This window comes from Osmerus mordax, chromosome 25 (assembly GCF_038355195.1).
Source record: "Osmerus mordax isolate fOsmMor3 chromosome 25, fOsmMor3.pri, whole genome shotgun sequence".
Lineage (NCBI taxonomy): Eukaryota > Metazoa > Chordata > Actinopteri > Osmeriformes > Osmeridae > Osmerus > Osmerus mordax.
In genome coordinates, this window is record NC_090074.1 from 4,923,536 (window position 1) to 4,937,277 (window position 13,742).

At 48.9% G+C, this 13,742-nt stretch overlaps 1 protein-coding gene across 1 annotated transcript; it reads right to left on the reverse strand.

Annotated features, from left to right (window-relative positions):
• Window positions 1–2,361: 2,361 nt before the first annotated feature.
• Window positions 2,362–9,236, reverse strand: wscd1b (WSC domain containing 1b). Its single transcript, XM_067229100.1, has 9 exons — window positions 9,108–9,236; window positions 6,935–7,663; window positions 6,673–6,787; window positions 5,387–5,571; window positions 4,998–5,119; window positions 4,186–4,357; window positions 3,887–4,051; window positions 3,556–3,756; window positions 2,362–3,201 (listed from the first exon to the last, which is right to left on the reverse strand). The coding sequence occupies exons 2-9, from the start codon at window positions 7,323–7,325 to the stop codon at window positions 2,849–2,851; spliced, it is 1,704 nt and encodes a 567-aa protein (XP_067085201.1). The 5' UTR covers window positions 7,326–7,663; window positions 9,108–9,236; the 3' UTR covers window positions 2,362–2,848.
• Window positions 9,237–13,742: the final 4,506 nt, after the last annotated feature.

Consider the following 13,742-nt stretch of genomic DNA (forward strand, 5'->3'; position numbering starts at 1 on the left):
TCTGGTTCGCTGCTGAAATAGTGGGCTTTGCCGTGGTGCAATTAACAGGCTAGAAACCATGTTTTTGAAGAGTATCTAAAGTATCTATGTCACGGCCACAGCCGTGCCCCCCCCCCGGTTTCAGTTTTTTGTCCTGCCCTAGTGTTTCCCTGTCATTGTCTTCACCTGTTCTCGTTAGTGTTATTGTGTCCACCTGTGTGTCGTTTGGTTCTGTGTATTTAGGTGTCTGTTTTGTGTCCAGTCTTTGTCTTGTCCTTACCATACCTGTCCGTGTGAGTACCCTATCTGTTCCCAGTTTTTGAGAATAAACCCTTGTTTCTGCCGTGCCTGCCGTCTCCCCTGCGTTTGGGTCCAACCCCACCTCACGTCGTGACAATCTAGGAAAATGGGCAGAGCAGGAGCACACTGAGCAGGAGAAGTGTGGAATATGATTGATTTGTATATTCAGGACAGGAAAACATAATAATAATAATAATAATCGAAAGTACAGTAATTGTTAATGAGAAGATATGAGAGGAAAGAGAAACGACATTGGAGCAACAGCTTATAGATAGGTTGTCAAGCTGCCAGAACTGGGGAAGCAACACCAATTTTCTATTGACAATGGAAAGTATGATTCCTGCTATGGGGAGGAAGAAAGGAGTTGTGGACTGAGTGCAGTCAGTGTGCTGTTGTCACCCGTTGACTGACTACTCCCCTGGGTTCCACTGTCACATGTTATTTAGCAGATGGAGTCTCCGTTTGGTATGTCAGCTCAACAGAGACACACTGTCAGTCCAATAGACTGGTTTGGCAGGCACCACACAGGGGGGGGGGCTTATGGCAGTGCATCATTATTAAATCTTGTATTTGAACCCTATTCACACTGTCAGAGATGGAGAGAGAGAATTGAGGGAAATATCGGAAAGATGGCAGACAGACCTGTTAAAGTAAATAAGGCAATCAACCTGACGGGCCTATACGCTTGTCGCTCGGGCAATTAAGAGCCGTCTGAGCTTTTATCAGGGAAACACCATTTGGAAGTCCTTCATTTGCATTTTTCACATTGTACCTATAATGAGCATTCCTTTGAGAGCTGTCTTTCATACGTTTCTTTTCAATAGATGCGTGATCTATTTAGAAGTTTTAAAGTTTTTTTTGCCAAAGTTTGTGGGGAGGGTTACTCAGATATTAAACCTCCCATTGGATTTATGTCGGAACTTTGTTGTATTTTTGAGGCTTTTCCACACTGCTCAAAGAAAATCCCGAATATCTGTTTCATACAATTTGCTGTCTTCTTGACATTGACTGTGAGAAGTCAGGTTCAATCAATATAAAAACCCATTGATTGAGCAGACAAGTAGTTATAGCATATGGGTTGTCAACCATGGCTGGTAGTGTTACACTTGATCACTGAATGAGGAGTCAGGTGGCTGAGCGGTGAGGGAATCGGGCTAGTAATCTGAAGGTTGCCAGTTCGATTCCCGGCCGTGCCAAATGACGTTGTGTCCTTGGGCAAGGCACTTCACCCCTACTTGCCTCGGGGGAATGTCCCTGTACTTACTATAAGTCGCTCTGGATAAGAGCGTCTGCTAAATGTAAATGTGAATGAGCAGATATCAATATCTGACCTGTCCAAAGACCATTTAGTATTTTGGCTTCTGATGACAGTATGATTTCAATCTTTTGTTTGTGGCTCAGAGCCCAACCGGGTATTCAAATGTTGTGTAACACCATCCCAATCTAATTGGAAAGGCAGGGTTCAGTGAGCTGATTAGTTCCCTCTGTCCTTGTCTGAAATTCTTTATTTCCCGCCATCAGTGAGACAACGGCAAACAGACAGAACTCTCAGTCCATATTTATTTTCTAATTAGTTTGTTTTTGTTGTGTTCCATGAGTGCCAGTAATCTATCTAAACAGATGCTGCCGCCCGGCGCTTGAACGCAGCCTTTCCATTCGTTCCTATTGTAGATGATTTCTTTGTCTGTTTATCTGCTAATGCTTTTCAAGGCACCACTCGAAATCTGTTTTTCAACAAAAGAATAAACATCAAAACATTCCATTCAAATGTGAAGTTTGGGAGAGATGTCCCTAATTTCCCTATGTCAGCCTTCTTCAGAGTGGCTGTTCTTCATCCATGACTGATTCGAACAAAACCTGTTTCCCCAGGTGTCATTCGCAGAGAAGAGGTTGTACAATGCCACCTAACAGCACTTCGCCCTGAGTCATAGTTTACCAGGCTGGAGAGCACTTGCAATCCACCAAGTGCCTCCCGACCTGTAGTAGCTGAACCAACTGCCGTATCCACAACCCAGAGCCGAATCAACAAACCAGATGAGAGAAAAACAATCAAACCAAACAGAATGTGGATTTAATCGACACAAAAGCAATGAGGTGACATGGTACACATTTTCCGTTGACAAATCCCTACTGACGAAACCTGATAATGAACAGAGAGACAAATTCCACATGACTTCTTTTTGAGGTCACATTAACCTCTTGTTCTACACGGTTTGATTGTGCAGTCAGGCACTTGCTCCACGCTCCCAACTCCTCCGGGGACCGAGAAAAATGTGCCGTCCCGGTCTCCGCCCTCCTCGGCAGCTGGGCTCCCTCTGATCTCATTGGCCCTCTTAAGTCCCCTCCGGTGCTCTGGCCCAATGGCTTCAGTGGAGGGGAGACAGTGGTCCAATTACCTCAGTCATTGTGTTCATGCTGCAGAGGGTCACTCAGAGCCTCCGTTTTGGCGAAAAGAAATCGCAGCCCAGGATGCGGGTGACTACGCTGCTTCGGTGTCAAGAGAGCGTCCCCCCTCTCCCTCATCGGACGTGGTATGGGGTTACGGGCTCCTCTTCCTCGCTACGTCTCATCATCTGGGTAAATACTCTAGCGGCAAGCCACTGACGTTCCTGCCTCTCAGTGCCTGGTCCACCGAGCGGATGTAGGAGTCGATGGCGGTCCTCATCTCAGGGGTGAAGGGGTCGAAGGAGGGCTTCTGCGCCCCCGAGCGTTTGAAGTGGCCCTCCTGGTGGCCGCGGGCACATATCAGCCGCTCCTCTGTCATGCTGGCGTTGAGGAAGGAGCTGATGAGGCGGACCTGGGGCAAAAGCGCCCTCTGGAGGTCTTCGTAGTGCACCACCAGGAGCCTGCGGCCGAATCGCAGCCAGCTGAGCGCGTGGGAGGACCACCAGGGGGCGTAGCTGTCGACAAACTCGGGCCACTCTGAGGAGAAGCGAAGAAAAGAACATGTCAAAGGACACAGGGGGCCAGTGTGTGGAGGAGTGCGAGAGTGTTATTATAGAACTGACAAAGTACATGTCACCACGGAAGATCCTCAAAACAAGCTTCCATTTCTCCTTTCCGGGGGCACAATTTCAAAACATCTTTGTAGCCTTGACAATTGATGTGTGAACAGTTGCCATGATTCATGATCTGTTAGGATAGCCTTCAGTCATGGAGCTCGACGGGGGGAAACTTCAAAATAGCAAACGGTTTGGTGAAATGGAAATGGATGGATCCTTTCTCACAGTCTAACCCCCAACGCAAGTTCCGCTTCCCTCAGCTCACGTCATTCACCTTTGCTTCTCCACTGTGTGTCTGACGCATAGCCCAGGTGTCCGGCGCACTTGCGGTTAAACTCAGCCACGAGGGAGCGATAAGGGTTGCGGATGAGCAGGATGGCCGCGTCGAACATCTCAATCTCTCGCGGGCCGCTCTCGTGGGTCTTCACGCAGATACTGCGGCCACTCTTCCAGTAGTCCTTCTCCCCTTTGAACCCTGACGCCCACAAAACAAAAGGATTTCCGACACGCGACAAACGCTGAGCCGTCGCCTCTCATTAAAGGGATCATTATTTGTCAAAAGCATTGCGCCCGAAGCCCTTCGTGCTAGCACTATGCAGCGTTACCTTGGTTGTAGAGTGCGCCGTCAAAGTAGAAGCTTCCGGTGTAGTAGCCCGTCACTAGCTCGATCAGGTGACGCACCCAGGTGTTGCCAGCCCCGGGGAAGCTGGAGAGAGCCACCAGGGATCTGGAGCGCTGAGGCAGGAACATGCGCTCTCTGCACCTGGAATCTGACACAGCCCACATTTGCGCCAGGTACAGGTTAAGCGTTTGACCCCCCCACACGCACACGCTGAAAGCGAACGCGACACGCATAGTCGTTACGGTCATTTCCGGAATTCCGCGGGAAAAAAAGCTCCCTCACCAAGCACAGGAGTCTGGTGGACCTGGTAGTAGTCCGGCTGAGGCTGGGGGGTGGCGTCGAGGCCGCCCGCCCGCTCACACAGCTGGTCCTCCAGGGCCGGGCCCAGGCTGAGCAGGGGCGCTGCCCCGGCACAGAGGCAGTGGGGCCCCCGTATCACGGCCAGCGGGAACTCCTGCAGAACACAAGCATTAGTGAAGCCCACAGGGACCCCTCTTTCAAGCCGCGGACGCTTCGCAGTCGTGGCGATGGCGGTTTGAGAGATTTGATGTTTCCTTTCAGGTGACCTCGATCTCTGCTGGACGTGTTCTCTCGCATTTTGAATCCTTAATGCATGTTGTTAGTTTGATTTTGATTTTATTTTTTACTTGTACAGAACTTCAACTGTGACATATAAAGGGAACCATTTTGACCGAGGACATCAGTACAAAAAAAATGGCATGTAGTAGACACGCTAAAAGCATACACACAGCCAGTCGCGCACACAGGAGCGGATCAAACAGAGTATGTCACAAAATATTACCAGGCAGTGTGCTCTTTTATACAGTCCATTTTCCTTTGGTATCAGGATCATAGAGGAGCATCCAGAGTGAAAGACTGATCTTAGACCCCATCTATTTCTCATTACAGACACATTAAACCTTAAACAGCCATATAGTCTTCCAGAAGCTTCATCTCAGAGAGCACGGCATTTCCATCTCCGGGGAGCGGGAGACAGCCTCTGATCGATGGTGCCTCACATTTGCGAAACCGGGATAGTGAAAAATGAAATAAATGGATCAGTAATTTTCGTGCAGTTGGGACGGAAATCAAACCTTATCTGTGCAGGACTCTATGCAGGCTTGTGAAGTCAGATTCGACTGGAGGGAGTGGACCGGAAAGGCCTTGGTGGTGTTCTTTGGAATCTTAAAGCAGCCACTGTATCGGACGTTTCGGACTAAAAGGGGAAAAAGAGAAACGGTTTGCAGACATCAGGCCAAACCCCTTCAACGCCAGCCACACCTTCACAGGAGACATTTTCCGCAGGAAGGCATTTGTTATTCTCGCACCAAAAAGCCACAGTGAGCCATTGTTGTCCAAGGGAATCTATTTATATCCACCTAGAAAAGGCTGATAGCATCCGAACGGCGGCGTGCATATACTCGGTCGCATGCATGCAGAAGTAAAGCACGTCCTGGCCCGTTTACCACATGACCTCACTCACATTTCCTGTGGCCCGCGATCTGCTCCTCCACCTTGTAGACCGAGAGACGCCCCACCCCTCCGCATGGGGTCGCCCTCTCCCCCCTGCAAACCAGACTGCATTCCTCCTCCGCGGCCGGCGGGCTACCGATGCGGTTGCCACAGTGGCACTCGGACCCATACTCCAAGCCGGCATACCTGTAACCACTGCGGAGATGGGCAGACACACACACACACAGTCTAACCGACAGGAGTAGCCTTAGGCTGTCTGTAACCACAGGCTAGATTTAGCTCTTCGTTAACTCGTCCCGCGAGATACCAGATTGCCTACGCAAGCTAAATTCGGACTTGTAAATATTTTAATTGGAACCAGCTTCAATGGAACGCAGCATTGACCTTCCCCTCAACCATATGTTTGTTTGCCGGCTTTTATTGTTCGAACACTGAGCAGAGGTTGGTAATAACCACAAAAAAAAAGAGTGGGGCTGGGGCGAGATCAAGTCTAGCCCTTTTTTTTACACCTCAAGGGCAGTGAGTCACCCTTTTCTTCCCCTCCTTCCTCCTCTCTCATTTGTCAAGAAGGACTATTCAAAGTGACCTTTTTATATTTGCTTCGAGCTTCCTATAAATTGCGCGGACTTTTACTCAACGGCTGGAGCTGAGAGCGTGACTCCTCTCTTCATATGGGTGGAAGGAAGGCCCAGCGGAGCTGGCGTTCGAAATAACCCCCTGCCCCATCATACTGCATTGATTCCTCTGGCTTCTTCTGTTCTGTGCCAGTGGTAATCATCTTGTTGTTGTTTTTGCTGTTGTCTGGATGTGGTCGGGATATAATTCAGTTGAGATAGGAAACGCTGAGCTTTCCCCTCCCAACAAAACCACCACAGAACAAGAGAACAAAAGGGACCTTTCATCCGGTGGAATGAAATTGTCTTACAACAATGTTAACAATACCGAGCCTTGGGTAAACTCGACCCCCGACCCACTCCCCTAATGGTTAAGCAAAGCGGATTGTTGACGGACGGAACAGTAGATTGAAAACAGGAGATGTTTATTTTTGCTTTCCACCGCTCCCTCTCTCTCACCGTCCTCCAAACTGCTGCCTCTCCTCCACCACCCACCCACCGCACCCCCCCACCACCACCACCACCGCCACCACCCCGCTTTCACCCAGCCACCTGGCTCCACGGAGAAACACAGGGGCCTATTCATCAACATGTCTGAGATGGGCTAATTCACTCAAGCTGCGTGTCGTGTGTGGCGACATTCATCGGGGGAGGGGGGGGGGGGGGGGAATGCACGCATTACCTTTCGGAGCAGGTGTCTTGACACAAGGAGCTGGTCATTTTGCGCGTGTCGTACAACACCGTTCCTCCCAGGGCTCGCTGACTGGCTTCGTGCAGGAAGCAACCGACGTAGGTCCCTTTCACCGCGACAAACGCACAAGCAGATTACGGCATTTGGATCAGGAGAGCTGTGTCGTGTTTGTGTGCGGGTTGAGCCGCGCCGCGCACATTCGCTGTGCTAAGCTGGCGAACCCCAAGGGTTTGGAACAGCTGAAGCGTCCTACCTTTATGTCTTCGGCCCCCGTGCAGAGCAGCTCTCTGCTCCTGGCTCTCCGGGGCCACCCCGTGGAACCAGCGACGGTGCAGCCGCCGAACCCCGACGTTCCGCGACGCGGGCCAGTGGCGCCCGCTCCTGACGCCCACTCCCGACGTGCCCTGGGAGGCCTCCCATCCGGAGCGCGCCCTGACGCCCAGGGCGGGGGCCCTCGGCAGGGTCGGCGGGGCGGGCAGAGCCAGCGGTGGAGGGAGGCTCCCGGGGCCCGTCTGGGGCCCGCGGACGCCGGAGCGCTGCAGAAGCAGGATGCTCCCCGCCATCAGATAGGCGATGCCCAGGAACAGGAGGAGCATCTGGGCCCGCCGTAACAAGCAGCGCAGTCTGTAGAGGGGTGTTGCCATGCCCACGCTAGCTTGGCTTGGCTGGCTGGCAGGCTGACACCGTCACCCCTCGGAAACGTGCCACTCCACGGTTGGGGGGTGGGTTCTACGGCCTCATCGCAGCGTCAGTCTAACCTCATGCTGACCTTTCCGGGGTGCTCCTCGACAATCAGCGCCACGCTGCCTTTAAGCTGCCAAAACTCGCTTCTCTCTCCGCATGTTTCCGTATACGAGGACCCCGAGAGCGGCCGCGGCGGTAATCAGATTCCTCGGATGGCTCGCGGCGGAGCAGGAGTTGGAAGTAATCTCCACGGCAACGGTCAGCGGAAAAAACCCTGAGCGGAGTAGCTGGGGAAGACCTGGAGCACAAACAGAGGCTAGTCATATTCGAAATGGCAGAGCATATTTCCTCTTTGTATACGAGCACAATAAAGACTGCGGGAGGGGGGGCTGGGAGTGGTGGGGGCGGGGGATTAGACCCACAGCTTCTGTTGACATATGGGCTTGAGATTCTGTCTTGGAGAATGAAGTCATTTGCCTTACAATGTGCTGTTTGACTTTTCTCTGTGAGCGATGGCGAGTAGAAGGTTATATCCCAGTGTGAGAGAGAAGCACAAAACCCACCTGAATAAATACTGGGCCTCCTTTGAAATATGTCTCAACCCAGCCCAGTATAATATGGATGAGGTGTTTGAACCATGTTTACGTATGGTTACTCATGTTTTCTTATTTGTACCATGACTACCAATTACAAACTATTGACCAAACCACTCAAAATGAGAAGTTTGGAAATGTTTGTGAAATAGAAAGCGATGCATGTCCATTGAAACGCACACAGCATTTGTGGCCAATTCCCAGAGCATTACAGAAGCACAGTCAAGTAATATTTGTCTAGTCTTTAAGCTATGTCTGCTCTCACTGCAGAAGTGAATATTTGAAGTAAAACGGTGCTATTTATGGATGAATCCAATGAAAAAGGATTATTCTAGCAGACATATCTGGTGCTACATGTTTTAAAAGATTAATGTACAGTAGCTTTGGATGGGTGAGAGAGGGAAGGAGTCGGTGGGGAACATTCAGTTGTTGATTGCTGAACATCTAAGTGCCCTCTGGACCTCTTCCTACTGGTTCGACAGACAGCTACCGAGAATGATGTGATGCATGATGGTTTGAATGTTTTGTCCTGGGAATAGCCTCCAGCGTTCATGTTGGGATGAGAAATTCTTAGGAGGGAACGGAAGACTTAGTACAAGCATTATTTTTCCGGTTTGTTTACTTTACAATATTTGAAATATGCATTGATAAACCATTTGGGCGTCTTTGAAAACTGGTTGCTGAAAATTCCAAACTGGTTCTGATTGTTTGTCATATCGCAGCAAATTCAGCACAATGGACAGCAACATGATCTGACAACATGTCAGAGAATACTGAGTTCCCTCTATTTTACTTTCGTCGGGTCCACCACACACAGTTCTCGTTGTAGAATACGAACTGGAATGAATAACTGTTCTGGCGGATGGAAGCAACAGTTTGCACACAGAACGGTCTCTTTATACTAGGTTATTGTAGACTTGTGGGGACTTCAACTTCTAAAACTATTTAAAAGGAATATGTAAGAAATAAACTACAACAGAATTGTATTCATGGACATACATTTGCGTGTGAATTTGACCATTTCTAACTGAGTGCACGGTCGATGTAGTCTGCACGTAAAAAACAACGCATATTAATGCAGAATCTGCCCGAGAACACGCAGCTTAAAATCACTGTGAACTGGATATAAATCTGAGTAAATCTGTTTACCTTCGATGTTACATCATTCGGAACAGCATACCAATGTCAATGCCGAATCCGGCGATGGGATCGACCTTCACTTCAGTTGAAGACCTAAACCATCTTGATTTTTGTCTTCTCCCGAAAGGTAGTTATATAACCGTTCTTGCTCTCTCTCTCCTCTCGGTCTCTTCGACACTCTCCGTTTCAGCGCGTTATAAACGAGCCAGGGAAAGCAAGGGGGAGCATAGCCTACTCATTTGCATTGGCGATCCCAGCGCGTCAGAGACTCCCTGAGCCGTGCGGGGAAAACATGTCCCCTAGCTGTACAAGTGATCATAACCCAATATTCCGTAGGGTACTGTAACGCTGCTTATTAATCACAAGAAGCCGTTGCCATTTTCATGACACCATGCCGTGCTATCATTCTGTGGTCAGTGCCTTTACTACTGCCAAATCTACTGCCAAATCTATGGTCCATAGATTTGGCAGTAGTTTTTTGAATGTTTACAATCGATGTGAAAATGGGATGACCGACCATGATAAAAGGATGCGCTGATTGATTGTAGACGACGGTTGGAAATGTGACAGCAGCACCATGGACAGCGACATGTCGTGTCCGTCTCCTGCCCTTACCGTCAGGCCATTAAGGCCTACAGTAGCTACACTTGACGAATCCTAGCTGCATGCATGACTTTTACTTCCTGCTCTGTTCAAATGGCATGAGCCCCATAAATTGCTGAGAATATCTAACAGACCATTAAAGCAAATCCTTGTATAATTTTGCACTAATATTCAGGAAATGGGTGGAATTCCTATGAAGATATTACATATGCATCTGGGGCACCAATGTATTGGTTAGAGTACACCCTGTTAAGAGTCAAACAGAATGCTCTATGAGCTGAAAAGCCCATGTGCAAGGCATGCAAGACACTTGCAACACCTCTGATTGCTATGCTGTTATTCTCCTGTATGGAGTGTAATCACATTTTATTTATATAGCCCTTTTCCCAAGCAATGGTTTCACGCATGCCACATAGAACTGACCTAAACCTGTTTAAAACCTTCAAAGAAGAAAAAGAAATACTCAGAGAGAAACTCTGGGAGAAGCCTTGCGAGGAGTACTTTGGTGAAAGATCCCCGTCCTTCAGTGACGGCTGGTTTTACAGAGAGGTGCAGAACACAGGCTGAATGCAATTATGCAGGAAGAACAACAGCGATAAAAGTCAAAAAGAGAGAGAGAGAAGGATTAGAGAATGTGGAGGAGGAGTTACAGTACCAGCGAGGGTAAGATTCCCACCGGGTTTGTAGAGTTTAGTGTAAGACTCACTAAAAATAAAAATGTAGTCTTGAACCTTAAGATGCCGTCAATCTCCCTGATTGAAACAGGAAGTGTGTTCCAGGGAGAGGAGCTTTTAAAGAATGCTTTGTCCAACTGACGTTTTCATCTTGCAACACAGTAATCCACCTTAACATCCATGCTACGCAGTCACGCACCTCGACAACCACGCTACAGCACACACAAATGTTCCAGTTCGCATTATTTGTTGTTTCGTCATACACAGTTGGAGTCAAAGGATCTCGTTATTCAGTCCAAAGTGTTTTCACCTGGCAGCTGTGCTGTTCTTTCATAGCTGTCCTTGGATATTCTTGTACAGGTGAGGTTCAATGTTTTTACATTTGTATGCTACATGTCTGTCTAGAACAGTGTTGATTTTGGTCAAACAAATTGCAATTCTCAAGTTTTTCTCCCTAAGCAGGCTGCCCGTGAATGGATTACTAAAACGAAGACAGTAAAAAATAAACGAGAATCTGGGAATTACAAATTTCTCCTGTTTTCTGTCTGACATCTGCCTCAGTCCTCTACTTTATAACAAATCCTGCCAGGAGCTCTTGTAACTGTAAAACTGGGCCTTGTCCATTCTCTTTGGAGGGAGCCAACATGTCTGTACATGTAAAGGGGTTGGGATTATTTCTACCTCAATTTCTGTTCCCATGACAGTCCCCCCCCAGTCATGGGACTCACACTCCCATGACTCGGGAGAACCATGCTATGCCTTCAGTCATTATCTCAGCCTTGTTCAGAAGTCAGTCACCTGCCCATTTGACATAAGCACTTTATGGAAACTGCAACGCAGTCAGATGTGACCTAGCTGTAAAGCGTCTGAAAGGAGATAGTGAATGAGTGGCGTTTTTACTGGCCTGGTGGCCAGACCATCGACCAACCCCTTGCCGGCACGATAAATCAAGCTGTGCTTTTTCTTTACCATGGCTTCTTTGCAATGGGTCGTTGTTCAGATTGGTTTCAAGTGCCCTGTGGTGCTGCTGTAGATGTTATCTACTAGCCACGACAAGAACTGCTGTGTTACGACTCAGGCCTGCGAGAAAAGAAAAGGGTTTCATGACATAACTTGTGGGATGACACAACAGTGGTTTACACTGCACGGAAGCTGTGTCTGTTGATATAGATGGTGTGGATGATGAGTGGCCTTGCAAGCCACTTGAGAAGATTTCCAGACCTCTTCAATCCAGCCGTAGATGTGTGGTTTTCCCCCACGTGGAAAATCTAAAGGTGAAATCCTCAACCCCTTACCTTCTTGGTTTTAGAATTCCATACAGCCTGTCAACAGTGTATCTGAACAAGGTCAGAATGATCCTACCCAATCATTTGAAAAAGATCCCTTTTAAACCCCTTGTTTCGTATTGTCCAGACTGGAGGAACAGGGCCTCTTGCACACATGCCTTAGTCAAAAATAATACCATTACTGCCTCGGCCAAGGTCACAGAACAATCAGGAAATTGATTATGAGAAATTCGCCCCCCCATCCTCCGCCTTTGGGGAATAAACTGGATTAAGGCACTCCGATGACTGCGGAGTTGAGGCTTTGAGGATTGAAAACACAATCAGCTTGCTGTACATGCCTTCTCAGGTTCACTCATCTTTTAAGTAATCACTGGAGGAAATAGGACACCCAGTGCTGGTGAGAGATATTATCCCTGTCATCTGTCTTGCATGGGCTGACATAAAGTAGCTTTTCTTTGTTGTGGTGGCTTTAGACATGGGAACATTTCATGTAAACCTAAAGCATTAGAAAGCAAATTACCCTTAAGGCACAGTTGAGGCAAGAATCAACTTTAGTCCTCAGTGAAAACCATCCACTTGTGCTGTGGAATAGCTCGCGTTCTTGAGTGGAACTGATGCTTGATCGTGAACATGATCGCATACTATCTCGCAAGGCAGAAGGCCAAAGACAAAGCTTGGTCTGGTGGTAAGTGAGGGCTGATGCAACACTGGCACAGGGACACCAGTATCCTTGCAGGGTCGACGGTGTGCTCGGGTGCTCTTCAGCACCATTCATGGGCAGGAATGGAGCGCCAGTATCAGTTGAGAACCCACAAAGCCTTTCCCATATCCGTCTTACATGCAGTGTGCTTCGTCGCACAACAGCGAAATGTCCTCGGTTCATGCGTGGACCTCAGACTCCTGAAGAGAGGCGGTGAAGGACATGTTTCTGAAGAAAACAATGGGCCGAGGCTTATTCTCTCTCTCTCCCCTTTATCCCTCTCTCTTCCCTCGTCGAACCCTTCACGGGCACTTCAGAGGAGGAGAGATAGCCCCTAGTGTTTACACTTCACACCGCATGACTTATGCATGAAGAAGATCCTCTTCATTCATCTCGGAGACGGCCCGCTGCGTGAGCCGGCGCTCTGAGTCGTCGGGGATCACTCTCGCGCCGTGTCTTTCTCGCCTTTTCATCTTCCCCTCGGGCTCAGGCGCCGCGCCTGCCGCTCCGGGTTGCCAGCAGCCGGGAGCGCAGAGTCGGACTGAGAGGAATCGAAATGGACGGATGATAGACCTGGTTCCCCCCAAATGGGGCCACTTTTCTCCCTCCGCCTGTGTGTGTGAGTGCTCCGCCCGGGTGATTTTCGGTCCATTTAAAAGCCTTCGAATCATTAATAGAAACATGTAGATCTTGGCCTTCTGGAGCTTTGTCTCCCCGTCTGCTGGCAGTTTGCGCGGCGTTAAATCACCACGATGCCTTTTTTTTTTTTCGCCTTGGGTTTTTACGAGGAGACGCGTCACGTGCCGCAACACACGTTTTTCTTTCATCCTAATTGGACCGACCAGTGTCGTGGCACAGCTCCATCTGTGAGAGCAGCATCTTTCATTGCAGTCCAGTCGAGTAGCCACTGTTGTCTGAAGCCGTTCATAAACCTGAGGTGAAAGAAACTTAAGCTCTTGCCCGGCAAAGGTAATGAGGAAGAGGGATTGGAGACCTGCGCACCATGTCCACGGTGGCTAATTAGAGAGGGCCTCGCTGTTTTTTTTTTATCACAAAGGGCAAACTGTAACCCCCCCCCCCACACACACACACACACACACACACACACACCACCACCTCTCGCCCTCACCCGCAATCAACACACTAATGGGCTTAGGTCCAATAATGAACGGGTGTGTAAGGCACTCAAGGGTTCAATGTGTTTCATTTTATAATTAAGAGATTGATAGCGAGAAGAATCCTGTTTGGGAAGGAGGGATAGGACTGCAGGGAGGCACTCGAGCCAATGATGCCCGAGATTATCGATTTAAGGGGGAGGAAAATAAATGACGGGAAGAACAGATGTTTGGAATCGCAGGAGGTGAAACTTCATTTGGTGACG